This window comes from Lynx rufus, unplaced genomic scaffold (assembly GCF_022079265.1).
Source record: "Lynx rufus isolate CCGP_SWC_20201006 ecotype Redwood Valley unplaced genomic scaffold, mLynRuf1.p SCAF_8, whole genome shotgun sequence".
Lineage (NCBI taxonomy): Eukaryota > Metazoa > Chordata > Mammalia > Carnivora > Felidae > Lynx > Lynx rufus.
The window spans coordinates 108,906,937-108,923,838 of record NW_025814896.1 but is presented as its reverse complement, the minus strand read 5'-3'; the positions used below and the strand labels follow the sequence as shown (position 1 = coordinate 108,923,838).

The 16,902-nt window shown below is 41.9% G+C and overlaps 1 protein-coding gene across 1 annotated transcript in view; it reads right to left on the bottom strand.

Annotated features, from left to right (window-relative positions):
• Window positions 1-245: 245 nt before the first annotated feature.
• CDKL4 (cyclin dependent kinase like 4) overlaps window positions 246-16,902 on the bottom strand; it is a 34,462-nt gene continuing 17,805 nt past the window's right edge. Inside the window, exons 4-9 of the mRNA XM_047069599.1 lie at window positions 13,794-13,884; window positions 12,465-12,662; window positions 10,263-10,345; window positions 8,107-8,163; window positions 3,127-3,261; window positions 246-486 (exon numbers count right to left, since the gene is read on the bottom strand). Of these exons, the coding sequence (XP_046925555.1) occupies window positions 385-486; window positions 3,127-3,261; window positions 8,107-8,163; window positions 10,263-10,345; window positions 12,465-12,662; window positions 13,794-13,884 (666 nt within the window). The 3' untranslated portion in view covers window positions 246-384. The remainder of the gene's footprint in view (window positions 487-3,126; window positions 3,262-8,106; window positions 8,164-10,262; window positions 10,346-12,464; window positions 12,663-13,793; window positions 13,885-16,902) is intronic.

Sequence of the window (16,902 nt, the reverse complement as noted above, 5' to 3'; positions counted from 1 at the left end):
CAAGCTATTTGGATAATGCTCTAAGACATTATGTGGTCAGGTAAACCAAAACGATATATGTAAATCTCTTTCAAGAATCAAAGTACAAGCCCACAAATTCTCAACATAAATTGCCTCAGGTGGGGCTGCTCTGATGAAATTGAAAATGTCTCCTCCATATGTGCAGTTTCAGACTCCATAACATTTAAAGAAAATGTTCTAGAAGATAAAGTTGGCGTGTAAAAAGCACGGGCAGAGGAATCAGTAATGATCAGAGCAAAACAATTCTAGAAGGCATCTTAATTTTCATATGGCTCATCTGCATTTGAAACACTAAGAATTCCTATCTCTCTTGTACGGAAATGTGTACATATTAAATTACTTTCCACTTGAAAGAACATTTTCCTAAATGTTTGGAAGATGATCAAATTTTAACTGGAGGACTTGTTTTCTTCCATCAGGTGTGGGGGAGATGTGGCTTCCTGGTATGAGAGGCAACAGTTGATTCTAATAGCAGAACAAGACAAAAATAAGAAAGTAAATTGAAAAGAATTCCTATTTGTACAGTTTGATTTAAAGATGGTAAAACAAAAAGAATACACACGGTACAAAGATGTCAAAAGACATCAATTTTAAAATCAAATAGGGTTACCTTTCCAAGAATTGTGATATTCTGGTACTTGGAAATTAGGTTCCATTACTTATTCTACGATTCTCATGGATGTAGTTGATTTATTTCAGGATGTTAATTTTTGAGTATCCAGGCAGTGTTTAAAAGCTAGATGCCCACCAGCTGTTAGACAATAATTCCAAGAGTCTACATTCTACCTATCTCAAAATTTTAATTTTAGGATACTGGCAAAACAGTAAAGATTTAAAACCTCTTTACTATACATTTAAAAAATTTCTAATGTTTATTTATTTTTTGAGAGAGAGAGACAGAGAGAGACAGAGACAGAGACAGAGACAGAAAGTGAGCAGGGGAGGGGCAGAGAAAGAAGGAGACCCAGAATCCAAAGCAGGCTCCAGGCTCTGAGCTGTCAGCACGGAGCCTGATGTGGGGCTCGAACTCACGAACAGCGATATCATGACCCGAGCCGAAGTCAGACGCTTAACCAACTGAGCCACCCAGGTGCCCCATACTATACATTTTAAACAAAATTTAGTCTTTAAGGAAATTGCTGGTCACTCATCAGAGATCTAGATGATATCCAGATAGGAATTTAAACTCACAAAATGAAACCACACTGAATGAAAAGATTTTCTTGAATTTTTATTTTATTTTCTGATATGGTAAAATGTTTAGGCAAGAGGTGCATATCAGAAAGAAAACCGGGACCTGAAAGACATTCCTGTTGGGGCACCTCTGTGGCTCAGTCAGTTAAGCCTCTGACTTTGGCTTAGGTCACGATCTCACAGTTTGTGAGTTCGAGCCCCCAGTCGGGCTCTGTGCAGACCGCTGGGAGCCTGGAGCCTGCTTCGGATTCTGTGCCTCTCTGTGTCCCTCCTCTGTTCATGCTCTCTGTCTCTCTCTCAAAATAAATAAATAAACATTAAAAAAAAAAGGACAAAAGAAAGAAAGACATCCCTGTCTTTCTCTTGGCCTTGCCCTCCAGAGACTTTACCTGGTGGTGGAAGATGTTTAGGCTTGGTCTTAATAGTGGGTGCTCTAGAAAGGCTTTCTCATAAAGGGGACAGGATGCAGTTGACTAAACACAGAGAATGTGAAGTAACTTCTGTATGTGCTGTTCTTCGTGCTTCTTTTTTTGGAGAAATAAGGTCCCTGAGCTGTATCAGTCAGGCTACAGGGTATTAAGGAATGGAAAACACTATGACCTGGAGACTTAGGAGGCCAGCATCCCTACTCCCTCGAGGCTGGTAGAACTCGAATCAGGAACCCAGGGGCGGGATGGAGTGGTGTTGCTGTTCACCCTCCCGGGTTAAGTGTGGGGAATCTGGTGAGCTGTTTGTAAGGTGACAGTGTTTTTACACACAGTTCACCCTGTATTTCAGACTGCCGCCTCAGACATATTTGAGCAAACCCTACTCTTTTGGTTAAGTAAAGTGTGCTGGGCTTGACTTGCAAACACATAACTTAAACAGTAGAAGGTAAAACGGTCTGTGTGGTAAAAACTGGGAAATCATCTTAACATGTCATCTTACTGATTGGCTTGGTTTTTCTCTCTCAACAAACTTCAATTTGCATGAGCCAAAGGCTGAAAACAACAAAACCTGCTTTCTCCCTTTACGGTAGAAATGCTAAGGAGAAGATCAATGACCAATAAGTAGATCAAAGGCTGAAGATTAAGTAAACACAGAATGGGATGATTGTCGGTCTGATCAATTGAGAATTACATCCTCACTTTTGAATAAGCAGTGTTCATCTATTTACTTCTCTATTTATTTTGGATAATATTTACCAAGTACTATGTGTGGGTCAGACATTGTTTTAGGTGCTGGGGACACAAGATAAAAAGTAAACCCCAAACCAAAACAAACTTACTTCCGTGGGGTTTATGTTTTAGCTTCAAGGTTTTTCTGGAACCAGGTAAAAGGTAGTCCCCTAATAAGCTGCAGAGTCACTGTCACGTTCCTCGTGTTATCTTACAATATCGGCACATTTTGGGGTAAAATTTGGTTCCCAGGTGTTTGCATTTCTTCTCTTAGCATCTGTCAGAGCTTGTCCTTGATTTTAAGGAAAGCCTAGGGAAGGCAGACTTTGCTGCCTGCCATTGGTAAAAAGACAGGAAGAGTCAAGTTTCCTCTATGGTGTGTCTGGAGGCTACAGAAGGTTCCAGATTCCTCTGCGATGTTGACATTCAGTCCTGCTGTAATCTGGGTTTTATTGTACGAAGTTGTTGTATTTCGGGTACACGATCTGGCAGGTGAGCTATCCAATAGGTGAGCTATCTAATCAGTGTAGCTAAAAGTTGATTCAAGTGTATTTGGAATAAGATTCTGCAATGATCTGGGTATTTTCGTAGTTTTATGGTTTTATTATGCCAATCACTGAAACGTACTAAGATAAACAAATACAACTAAACCAGTGCAAACAAAGGTCTTGGTGTCCACCTGGTCTCACTTTGAAAGGTAGAAAAGGAAAAAAAGAATCATTTTTATAGCATTTTAACTTTTGAACAGAGGTACCTGCTGACGTCTTCTGTTCCTTCCTTCATTGCGTGCTTTTCTTTTAATTTGGTCCTCTCGAAAAGAATCAAAGTAGGGGCTCTCCAGGAGTTGGGCACAGGTTAATCTGTCATCAGGATTCATCTTCAGACAATCCTTTGGAAGAAAAGAAAAAAGGTATTAGAATTTTGTTGCTATTTTCTTACTGTGCCCCCAAACTGAATAACTTGTTAAGAGCAAATAGGAGTTTACAAAATCTTCAAGTTTGTGTACCATCAAGTACTCGAAACTTGTTAATAACTGGAATTGCTTTTCTTTTGTCATTCCAAAGTCTTTTGAGGGTAGAAATGAACATCTGGTGTCTCTGGAAGGGGGCGACAGGTAGATCAGGTGTTTCTACCAATGACAGCTCTTCATCACTCGTCAAAGCAAATAGTTTGTGAGACACTTCATGTGTGATTCCGAGTATGATCCCGGGACCAGCAGCATCAGTGTTACGTGGGAACTTGTAAATGTAGTTTCTGCTGAATCAAAAGCACTGGGGGTGGGGTCTAACCATCTGCATTTGAGAAGCCCTGATACCTGCTCAAGTTTGAGAGCCATTGGTTTAGGGGGACAGCTGAAGTATTAGTCTTAGTAACGAAACAAACCTAAAATCTGGATAATTGGTATATATATTCATATAGGAATAACTAGAGGCAAAAAGGAAAATGTAGCACCATCACCCTTTATATGAGAGGCTACTAGAAGCCTCTCGCTTTGCCTTCAAGAGTGGGGAGGACTCTGGCAGCCGTGGGGTTGGTAGAATCCTGACACAAAGGTTTTCTTCAAAAAGCCATGATACTCTTTGAGTACTCAGAGAATGGGACTTTTCCCACGAAGAAAGACAGATTATGATCTCTACAGAACTAGAGCAGCCTCAGATCACCGGGGCACAGGAGACCTAAAATTTCTTGCCTTGTGACCGTACTAGAGAATAAAATTTATCAACACAACGGACTTAGTTTTGAGGCATAATTGCATTGACTGAGGCTACCCCAGCTTGGGCTGCTCTGTGGTGTCTGTTCCTTCCTAACCCCAGCTGACCTCAGGTCTCTGAGATCCCTGCAAATGCCACTACCCCTACAGTCTCAATTGCCCTTCAGAGCCGCCTGATTGGACCTGGTTTTAAGAAACAACCTTGCTTGGCATAATTAGATTCTCCTGTCCCTACTTGCAGGGGCCACTACTTGCTCCAAGCAGACCCCCTCCCCCCATCCCACCCCCAAGTTAATGATCCATGCCATAATTAAGTCTAGCTACTACTGGGAGTCTGTCTCCTCAAACCCTAACGCTGTCAGGACTATAACCAGCACAGAAGGACAACTTTGAATGTAAACTGTGGGAGTCTCTATTTCTTTATCACTTCATTCTGGCATTTGCCTCCACCATTCCACTTAAGTGGTTCTTGTTATTCACATCTATGATCTCTATCTACACTTGTATATGCTTAAGTCCAATAGGTAGCTTGTGTTCTCATCTCCATGGTGTTAGACACTACTGACCATATCCTCCTCCTTGAAACTCCCTTTGGCTTCTCCAATGCCTCCCTTTCCTTCCTCCTACCTCATGACCACCACTGTTCAAACCAACCTGTGTTGACTTACCTTCTACTCTGCAATGGGTGGATGGGATTCCTTAATGCTCCCCTGTCTCCTTACCTGTTTCTAGCTGATGTTAAATGGCTTCAATTATTAAGGTTTACCAGAGACTTCCATGTATATAGTTCTGGTCCAGACCTCTCCTTTGAACTCCAGACCCACATATGCAATGGCCTACTTAACATTTCTGATTTATCTCAGGGGCACTGCTATGGGTTGAACTGTGTTCCCCCAAACTGTGTTGAAGTCCTAACCCCCCAGTGTCTCACTGTGTGCCCTTATTTGGAAATAGGGTCTTTGCAAATGTAAATAGTTAAGATGAGGCCATAATGGAATAGGGTGGGCCCTACTCCAATGGAATGGTGTTCTTGTAAGAGGCAAGACAGCGCAAAGACAGACATAGAAAGAACACCAGAAGACAGGGGCCAAGACCGGAGTTCTGCTGTCACAAGCTCAAGAATGTCTGGGGCTACCAGAAGCCAGTAGAGGCCAGGAACAATCCACCCTGAAAGTTTCAGAAAGAGCATGGCCCTGTTAACATCTTGGTTTGAGACTTCTAGTCTCCAGAAGAGTAAGAATAAATTTCTGCTGCTTGCGGCCACCCAGCTTGTGGTACTTGGCTACAACAGTCCTAGGAAACTGGTACACATAGCTTACATTCGCTGCCCTCTACTCTATTTACTCCCCAGATCTGAATCATAACTGAGTCCTATCAGTTTTACTTCCAATCATACGTTGAATTCATTCATTTTCTTTAGTGGGCTTTCAATCTGTTGAAATCTAGTCTACTAAATACCTACGGGTTTTTACTATAAAGAATATTTTTAGAGGGGCGCCTGGGTGGCTCAGGCGGTTGAGCGTTCGACTTCAGCTCAGGTCATGATCTCACGGTTTGTGGGTTCGAGCCCCGTGTTGGGCTCTGTACTGACAGCTCAGAGCCTGGAGCCTGCTTCGGATTCCATGTCTCCTTCTCTCTCTGCCCCTCTCCCACTTGTGCTCTGTCTCTCTCTGTCTCTCAAAAATAAATAAATGTAAAAACAATTTTTTTAATAAAGAATATTTTTAGATTCTAAGATGAGGCTATTAATGCTGAGCTGTTCCATGGGGCCTGGGCTAGAATGATGTCCTGTTTTGTTAGTTTTAGGAGCCGTGCGATGAACTGGGTGGAGTTGAGGCTTCTGAGTTGTTGACTGCCTGGGTTAATGACTTTCTACGTACCAAGAGGCTGATGAATTCTCAGAGGTGTTCCCTGATCAGAGTGTTCCCAACCTGGGAAAGGTTTTAAAGAGGAGGGACGAGAAATTGGAACTGCAAAGTACATGTCAGGATCCTTTTCTCGAAACTTCAAATTTCACAGAAAACCCTTAAAAATATTTCCAAGAGTCAACAGACTTCTTTGACCAGATTAAACTGATAGAGTGACAGGATGTTATGCCTATGAAAGCAACCGGGAAATAAATAATCCAGTGTCTATTGTGTCTCATAATGAAGAGAACACAAGAACTCTGCCATAGATTGGCCACTGCAGGCCACCACTGACTTTGGCACAGTCATTGGCTGGCACTTCATCCATTTGAGCAGCCGCCTGCATAGATGATGGCCTCGTTCCATGGGATAATGACTTGTTATGGCAGCTGGTATTTATTTGTTGTTAAAGATGTCTCAATTGCAATTAGTGAAAGAAAGCCTTCCTTCATCTAACCTGGGGCAGGTGTCTAGGAGATAGGGTGTGACCCACAGAACAGCACAATCCTTGATGCACTTAGAGAATCCTTGGATCTCAGGTCAGACATTACAGGTATAAATCAAATGGCTCAGTGACAAAACCAGCTTCATCCAGAATCTTGGGCAGGGCAACAGAGTACTTCACCTTTGGAGCTGAGGACAGGGATCTGTCCTATACCTTGGGAGTTTTTCTGCCCTGCAGTTGCAGGGCAACTTAAGTTTTCTCTCTGGTTAGAGGAGTAACCAGAACAAGGCTTGGCCTGCACCTCAGAATGGGTTGGGATTACAATGCTTGACAGACACCCTCCCTGCAGGAGGTTTTGTTAAATTGCAGGTAGGTCAGAACAACCTGTCCAGAACAAGGTTGGGGAACTGGACTTCTAGGGCAGCGCCTGCGGAGTGCTGAGTTAAGGCAGGTCAGAGCAGTGAGGCAGACAGAAGGCAGCTGAGGTGCCAGTGAAGCAGTGGTAAAGGCAAGTCTGAGGCGTCAGGCTCTCAGGAGGACTCAGACCAGAGGCATCCAGCACCCTGGATAGCACCTTGGCAGCGACCAACACTAGCACAATGGCTAGTCTACAAAATGGACGCTAGGTCATTCAGATGGTTCTACCTTCTAGATCAGATGATTTCCAAGCTAGGCTGTAAATCATAATCACCTACGGGGATGTTTAAAGATACAAATTCCAAGGCCCTATTCATAGAGATTCTACTTTGGTAGATCTGAGGTTAGATACTGGAATGTATATTTTTAAAAAGCTCATTCTGATGAGTAGTCATTCTGATGAATAGTATTGAAGCCACGGCTATAGATAGAATTTAATTGGTTGTTAAAGATAGATATCCTTACTGATATCTCCATCTGTATCCCACTAAGAGCTTTTAGAATCCATGGTGGATGTAAGAGTCACACCTTCTAGCATTGGATCCGTTGGTCAAGCATGAATAGCAGACTAGTAATAGGTGAATTTCTTCTGCTTTTTATTAGAATTCATCCTTTGACTATTTTTTGGGGGCATAGTGTAGGGGCTATATCTGGTGTCTGCATGTCTTCTGTGTTTTCCTGGTCTACTAATTTTTTTAAATGATCTTAAATTGTATTTAACCCAGTGTATCCAAAACATTATCAGTTCAACATGTAATTAATATCCTAAACATTCTTAATGAAATATTTAATATTATTTTAGAGTTATTTTTATAGAAATCTAGTACATCTTCATTCTAATTAGCCATATTATAAGGCTCAATAGTAATATATAGCTGGTGACTACTATCTTGGACAGTACAATTCTAGACCTTCAAATTTAAGGAGTACATTCATCCTCATAAATTACTATAGTCTGAATATACTGACTTAATAGTAAATTTCCTAATAAACGCAAAAGAAGTAATGGTGTTCATCACAGCAAACACTAATTATACTCTTTTGTCTTCAACTGGTTTTAATGGACATGTTAGAAAGATTACAGCTTCAACTACTGATGTTCCTTTAACTGTAATTATTTTACAGTTCCTTATTATTTTCAATGACTACATCCTACCTTGGCATTATTTGCCCTACCATCAACCCCTCCCAGAATTACCAGCTTCAATTATTACAATTAACAGTCAATAATTGTTATACTTGATTCTTAAGTACCTTCATGAAATTCAAAGACATGGGATGAGCTTCTGAAAACTTTTCTTCAAGAGTTTCCTAGAAAACAAAATAAAGAATTTCAATGTTACATAACAACAAAGTTATATTTAGTTTTGAAAACATTAGCAATAAGAACATTTTGGTGAAAGACTTTCTCCCATAGGTTAGATGGTTCCTTTTAAGGATTTTTAAAAATTCCTGTTTTTATATAATTTTACACTGTAGTGTAAAGGTTTAAAAAACAAAAGTTGGAATTATTTTCTTAATTTCACCATGTCTTGCAATTGATGCTTTGTAAATGTGACCTTCAAATGTCCCTGAAATCCTACAACAGTACTTTGTTTTATTTTATTTTTTCTACAACAGTACTTTAATATCTGATCTGTTACAGGGACCCTTTGTGCATTAATGCAAATATGTTGAGTTACATGTGTGAGAACTACAGAGAGCGACAGAATGAGGGACCCTGGGTGGCTCAGTTTGTTAAGTGTCTGATTCTTGATTTTGGCTCAGGTCATGATCTCACGGTGGTGAGATAGAGCCCTGCCTCAGACTCCACGCATGGATCCTGCTTGGGATTCTCTCCCTCTCCTCTCTCTTTGCCCCTCCCTCACTTGGGAGCACACTCCCTCCGTCTCTCCCTCAAAATAAAAACTTTTTTATATTTATTTAAAAAATAAATTTTAAACATTTTTTTAAATGTTTAAAAAAACAAAAAAAATTTTAAAATAAATTTTAAACACATTTTAAAAAACTTAAAAAAAAAAGCAACAGAATGCTAAACACAAAATTCAGGATAGTAGGGAGGGAAGAGGATGGGATTGAGGGAGGAGCACCTGGGGAAGGGTAAGCTTCAAAGATAAACGGTCATAGTGCCCTTTAACGAGGCAGCGTGTACTTGTGAATGTGTATTTCATTCTTTAAAATTAAATACATTATATAAATATTCCTCTGTAATTCAACCTCTAGCCTTGTTAATTCAATTTTAACCTTTTGCTGTATTTCTTAAAAGCTTTAACAAATATAAAAAAGAAATCTAGTATGTATGTATGTATCTATATCTATATCTATATCTCTATCTATATCTATATCTCTATCTATATCTCAAAGTATTATATGAAATACCAAATCTAAAATGAAAGGGTGGCTAGAGAGAGAGCTGGGACCATTCAAACCTCAGATTGTCACATGTGTCATAAATCATGAAGTGGCTTTCCAGATCACCCCACCCCTGCATCCCTCTTGTACCAACACAGCCTGAATGTGGGCACACACCTCTTACCCTTTCATCCTATGGGCAGAATTTAAACCACATGGAGCTTTAAAAACCATAGGCCACACTCAGGTAACACAGGTAGGAAATCAATGTCTATAGAGAATAAGAGGGTCAAGTCATTGACACATTCCCAAAGAAAGGCAGAGACCACAGCAAGAGCCTAGCAGTGATCAATGCAGTTCGGAGTTTTGATTTGGATACAATGAGGATCACTTTGTAGAAGGACTTTCCACGTGAAAATATCTGCTGTGGAGAAATGGCTTTTATTGATTCGGGCTTTGTTTTACAAGCTGAAAAAATAGAGGCTGCGTGTTTTCAAAATAAAGAAGATGACAGTAAGTACCTAACGGTAGGTAAGTACTGTTTAACAGAAAGGTACTGAGTGTTTTGACTAAAAGGATCAAGGTGATGGGGCGCCTGGGTGGCTCAGTTGGTTAAGCGTCCGACTTCGGCTCGGGTCATGACCTCGCGGTCCGTGAGTTCGAGCCCCATATCGGGCTCTGTGCTGGCAGCTCAGAGCCTGGAGCCTGCTTAGGGTTCTGTGTCTCCCTCTCTTTCTCTCTACTCCTCCTCCACTCACGTCCTGTCTCTCTCTTTCTCTGTGTCAAAAATAAATAAACATTAAAAAAAAGGATCAAGGTGTTTATGTAAGGAATTAAATATACTCTCACTTCAGATTTAACTGTAAGTTTAACTTAGGGCAAGTAGGCTTTTAAAGCATTCTCTTGGTTAATATGTGTAGCTTTACAGAACTTCTTTGATCCGTGTCAGTGTGTTCTAGAAGGAAAACAGGAGCCAAAAGTATACATATTTTTAAAAATCCCCCTTTAGAGAAGGCTGCAACACAAATAATAAAATATCCAAAATTGAGCAAGTTTACCATGTCTCCCGGTTCAGGAATACTGATGCCATGGAAAAACTGGTTACTTCTGAAGATAGATTGATGTCTTGGGATTAGTTTTCCTGTAAAATACAAACCATGTAACTCATGATAAATTTAATAAAAATAAAAGTGTTTAAATAGTTAACTTCTGAGGTCCAGATGTACCAGAAATGCTGAGCCTGATGGTTCCTTTCAGGTTGGGGAGGTCTGAACCGCTGCAAACTCCTGCCTTCTCAGGGCAGGTCAGTTCTCCGTGCACTTCTCTTTGCCCTTCATCTCCCACCAAGAGAGGAGGTAAGAAACCCATGCTGAGGGCTCTACACACGTGATCTCATAACAATCTACAATGGTTGCTATTTTTCACCTCCACTGCACCAGTGAGTTAAACGAGGCTCAGAAGTTTAGTAACCCCGGGGCACCTGGGTGGCTCAGTCGGTGAAGCGTCTGACTCTTGGTTTCGGCTCAGGTCGTGATCTCACAGTTTGTGGGATCGAGCTCCACGTGGGGCTCTTTGCTGACAGCATGGAGCCTGCTTGGGATTCTCTCTTACCCTCTCTCTCTCTCTGCCCCTCTCCCACTTGCGTGCATGCACTCTCTCTCTCTCTCTCTCAAAATAAATAAATAAACTTACAAAAGAGAAGAAGTTTAATAACCTGTCTAAAGTCACATGGTCATTAAAAGACCCAGAATTCGAACTCAAGTCTGTCTAATGATTGCATCAGGTAAATTTCCACACGCCTTTCAGGAAATCAGTCAGACAATGTATACCTAAGGTATATACACACCTAAGGTGTGGCCTATGGTGACATTCTCCCCCACAGTTTTCACGCTGTAGAATTCTCCAGACGGATGTGTTGGAACAGGGACGTGCATCAGACCAAACAGCAGTGGTCCCATCACCCAGCAGCCAGACTGCCAGGAGAGCCTGCGGCAAAGGAACACGGAAATGCCCACCTTGCGTGTGCGTGTACTGCTTTCCTTGCGTCCATGCTGCTGGTGTGAAAAGCCACAGCCCCCCTTCTGGCTGATGTCCTCTTCACCTGCCACGGGTGCTGACACGTGTGGAAGCTTGTGAAAGAGAGCCCTTGAGCTGCATTCCTATTGTGCACTTAACTGTTGTATGCCTTCGGGGCCAATCGCGGAAGCTCCCCGAGCCTCAGTTTCCGCAGGTGTAACACAGGCAAGATTAAAAATGTTACAATGTCCTTCATGGGTTGTTCTTTTCTTTTAATTTTTTTTTTAACGTTTATTTATTTTTGAGACAGAGAGAGACAGAGCATGAACGGGGGAGGGTCATAGAGAGAGGGAGACACAGAATCTGAAACAGGCTCCAGGCTCTGAGTGGTCAGCACAGAGCCCGACGCGGGGCTCGAACCCACAAACCACGAGATCATGACCTGAGCCGAAGTCGGCCGCTTAACCGACTGAGCCACCCAGGCGCCCCAGCATGGGTTGTTCTTAAGACTGGTAAAGATGATGTGTTTGAAAGTAATTCGTAAATTCTTGTTTTTTAATGTTTATTTATTTATTTTGAGAGGGAGAGAATGGGGGAGGGGCAGAGAGAGAGAGAAGGAGAGAGAGAATCCCAAGCAGGCTCCATGCTGTCAGCACAGAGCCTGATGAGGGTCTCGATCTCATGAACTGTGAGATCATGACCTGTGCTGAAATCAAGAGTCAGATGCTTAACTGACTGAGCCACCCAGGCGCCCCAGTGATCCATAAATTCTTAAGTGCTATATACAAAGGAGCAGAGTCAAGGAGTCGCAACAGAGACTGTAGAGCCTACAAAACCTAAAATATTTACCATCAGGCCCTTTACGGAAAAGTCTGCTGACCCTGCTCTACTGTAAAGGGGGAAGACTCCTCTTTTACAGTGGGCAGAAATCACATTTGATCAAACCTCTCTTAGAGTAAGCTCTATGCGGATGACTCATATCCCCTATCTTAGCCTGATGTGGAAAGTAAGTGTGTGGTTTATTCCATGGCTAATTGGCTTGACTTGGAAAGGAATCTGAAAACTCCTCAGTGCGAGGAGTTATGGCTCCACATTGAGAAAATGGTTGGGCTTTGGCTACAACCCAGAACAAGCATCCTGAGCAGCACTTTGGAGGAGCAAGAAAGCTCTTGCTGTGCATTACAGGAATGTACCATTGCTACAACAATTTAGCAACTCTGTAAGCCATAAGATGCAACTCCTACCCAGTGTTCTGATGATCAGATACAGCTGGTCCACATCTGATCTTCCAGGCCACAGTGGCTGGCCTGTCAGAAGCTCTGCAAAAACGCAACCGGTAGCCCATATGTCTACTGAAGAGCCATACTGCGTGTCTCCCACAAGAAGTTCAGGAGCTCGGTACCATCTTGTAGCAACATAATCAGTGTAGGCATCTCCTGGAACTGCAAATGCGTCAATCAGATCAGGTGGGTCACATTCTTGTAACACATGAACTACTCCCGAGAGCAGATCAGGCGTTCAGGCAAGCTTCAGTAACTCGGAGGCCACAGCACTCCTAACCGTTGATGCGGTGAGGCACTGATTGAGTAAATAGTTCCACTGTGCACTCGGTCAGTAAGTTCAACTCCCGGGGGTCCCTCAGCTAGTGAGCCTCTATATCATCCTCCACAGAGAGGCAGGTGTGAATGAGGATTTCTGTAGTGCAACTTCAGGTTGAAAACAACTTCCTAGTGCATTGTGAAGCCCCTTGTGTCTGGTCCTATCAGGATACCGATTATGGACACACCTGCCTTCCAATGAGTTGTTGCAAATACAGGTTTTGCCTGAGGTGCAGTTCTAGATTCAGGGAGAAATAATGGTCTATTCCCCTTTCCCTTTGGTTATCCCCATCCCCACGACTGGGATGACTTCCCTTTTCTTAGCACTGTCTCTGAATCCTCTCCTTAATTTTCCATTTACTCTCCTAGTCTTACCAACTACATAGTTTTTCCCGACCTCTCTAGCACACAGGGAACCTTCTCCAGGGAAGGATCTGGACCCTCACTTTGGTACTTCTTTGCGAATCATTTTGTATTATTCTTTTGGTTCTTTTACTTCAATTATAAGTGCATGAAGAGCAGACATACATCTTATAATTCTTTTCCTCTTCTCTACAAGGCAAAGCACATACATGTGACATCCAATAAATTCTAGTGGAGTGGAGCACAGTTGAAGTGCAAAACCATGTCCTGGCTAGAAGGTAAAAGTGAACTCTTCCTCTCTGAATAATAACAACATCACATTTAGCATACATTCAGTATCTAAAGTAAGATCTTATATCATTTCATAATCCTCTGCATTGGATGAGTCCATAAAAAATTGCTACTTATGGGGCACCCGGATGGTTCAGTCAGTTAAGCCTCTGACTCTTGATTTGGGCTCAGGTCATGAACTCACAGTTTGTGAGTTTGGGCCCTGCATCGGGCTGTGCTGACAGCACAGATCCTCTTTGGGATTCTCTCTCTTTCTTTCTCTCTCTCTCCCCCACCCCTGCCTCTCAAAATAAATAAACTTAAAAAAAAAATGCTACTTACTGAGAATTCGTGCAAACCCAAAGTCACAGATCTTGATTATTCCTTGCTTAGTTATTAGAATATTTTCAGGTTTTACATCTCTGTGAATACACTGTAAGATAATACTGGATCATTTCTCTGAGCCATCAAAACGACAAAGCATAAACATTAACTATTAGTTTAAATGATAAACACAGCCTATGAGATTCAAACAAATACGCTTTTCCTTCATTTTCCTAAAAGAACGTTAGTGGGCAAATTTTCACCTGTAAATCTTACCGTAACAAAAGAAAAAAAGTCAAAATGCTGCTATATAAGTGAAGAAATTGACATCATAATTGTTAGATATGAAAACTTTTTTTTTTTCTTGGAGAAGGTGGTGTCACACAAGTATTTTTGCCACTTTTTACTGCACTCTACTTAAACCAGAAGAGGTGAAGCCCTAGATGAGATTAGACTCCATGTAGCTCTGATAACTCCTGCCAGCCAAGAATCACAATCTAGGTTGAATAAGTATTGCAGATTTGAGACACTGGGAAAAGATCTGAATGATAACAACAACAACAACAACAACAAACTCGCTTAAAATTGGCTTGTAATTAGAGTGACCATATTATTTGTTGCCTGAATCGGGACGTGTGAAAGGGGCTCTGTTAGTAACTATGCCAGGACAACAGAAACAAACCACAACTGTCCTGGGAAAGCTGAGATGTATGGTCACCTACTTCTGGAGAGACACTAAAGCCTTCGGCATCAGGGGATGAGAACCACTTATTCTTCCTCAGCACCAGCTAACCTGGAAGGATCAGCAGCTCTCCTGAGAGATGCCCACCCAGCACTGTCCGGGTTCCCGCTGGGAGAGTGGGACACCACCGTGAGGCGCTGTCACCTCCGACAGGCTCCCGCTATCCCTCTAGAGGCAGAAACCTTACAATTGGCTGCCTCACTGTAATGGCCTTGGATGGGGCAGGTGCCCCTCGCTGGATGTGCGAGGGCCAAGCTGGGGTAAGGATGAAGGCGGGCTGAATGAGCCTCACTCATTGCTGTTCCAGAAATGGCTGTTCCATGTAATGGAGACCCTCTCGCCCAGAACACAACTCGGGCCCTATTCTTCAGAACTTTATCTTTCTGTGCCTCCTTCCCAAACAAGCAAACAGCTAGAAATGATGTCCCTCTTCTTCTACAGCTCAGCCCTCATACAGAGCTCTGTCCTTTTCAGAGCACTTGCCCACGAATTCATTCCCGCAACAATCTTGTGACTGCAGATGGCCACTGACAGGGTCGCTGGATTAAGCGTCACAATCATCCACTCCTTTTGCCTCACTTCTCTGCTGTGCTGTCAGTCCCTTTATATATTCCTGCCAAAATAGCAATTTTGCAATAATTTTTCTTTGCTTCTATGATAGCTATCTGGGAAGAGAAAAAGCTGAGTCCTAAATTCATTTTAGGTCACAAAAATGGCAGTGGTAGTAGAAGCTGGTTCCTATTTGGTCTCAATTATTATCAATTGTCTCATAATTTATATGACTAACAGAAGAAATTTCTAGGTCTCTTTAAAGTCCTAAGGCCTTGCATATTAATTAAAAAAATACATTGCGGTAATATAAACCAACACAGTTTGGACGTCCGACCTTTTAAGCAACACGTTTATGAAACTCGAATTAACACTGAGTCGCACTCACAATAGTTGGTGATTTACTAGGAACAGATTATGTCCCTTAAAAGAGTTTGTATCATATTCTAAAACTTCTGGACTATGTGTGGCATTACCAAGCAAACGGGCTCACACTGACATTTGACTTTTGGCCTATTTAAATATGATTTTTGGATCTAATGCAAATCCATGTGAAATTTTTAGCAATTTATTTTCCAACCAAAAATTACAAAGGCAAAAACGAAGCACTGATGTGTCCCAAAGAAATAGAAAAATTATTGGTGTAGCTGCAGGTAAGAGAGACTACTATTAAGAGGAATAGGATGTTGAAGAAGAAAAAAGTAAAAATCCCTGGAACAGTAAGAAGTCCAGCACAGAGAAGGGGAGATGCTTAGGCAGACAGCACCCGCTTCCCCGCTGCAAAGCCACTCTCAGTGCAAACTCTGCAGGCCTCTTGCAATCAGGTTACTTTCCACCAAAGAGCAAGAAACCTGCCTGTCAGCGTGACAGAAGCAGGTCCTTTCAGTAACTTGGGTTGCATATACGGCTTTTAGAAAATGTTGCTCAAGTTGGGTCATTGTGGCTAATGTATAATCTCTTTTTTACTGGCTCACAAGCCAACAAGAAGAGGTATCCATGGCCCCCAATGTTAAGAATCATCTCCAGAAACTTCTACAAATTGCTTCTTGTACAACCTGATTGAATAATCGTTTTCTATTCTTTTTTTTTTTTTTAAGATTTTGTTTTTTAAGTAATCTCTATACCCAATGTGGGGCTTGAACTCATGACCTGAGATCCAAGAGTTACATGCTCCACTGGCTGAGCCAGCCAGATGCCCCTAAATAAAAGTTTGTGGGGCACATGGGTGGCTCAGTCTGTGGAGCGTCCAACTCTTGATTTGGGCTCGGGTCCTGATCTCATGGTTGAGATGAGTGTGCAGCCTGCTTGGGATTCTCTCTCTCTCTCTCTCTCTCCCTCTCTCTCTCAAAAAGTTTACTATTATTTGAGAAGATTGTTCTCTTTGAGCTTTAGAGATGGATATTGATACAGCAGTGAGGAAAGGGACCTCCTTCTTGACAATGAGAACGTTAACATTAACAAGATGATGATGGATGTTGCAGCCCCAAACACACACGTCTTTGAAAGTCACTGTAGTTTTGTTGTTTTGAGATGACGTTCTTTTTGTCTATTATATCAAGTATATAAAATCCATGCGTTCATAATGATGCTCAATGGGTCACTTAGATAACTTATCCTGGCAATATTAAAGGGTAAGAAAGAACAAAATGAGTAGGTATTTTCTTGAGTCCAGTGCTTCTCAAAATTTAATGTGCACATGAATCTCCTGGAGATCTTGTTAAAATGCAGATTCTGATTCAGTAGATCTAGGGTGGGCCTGATGTTCTGCATTCCTAAAGAGCTCCCAGCGGATCTCTGTGAAGCACACTTTGAGTAACAAGGCCTCAATCCCTTATA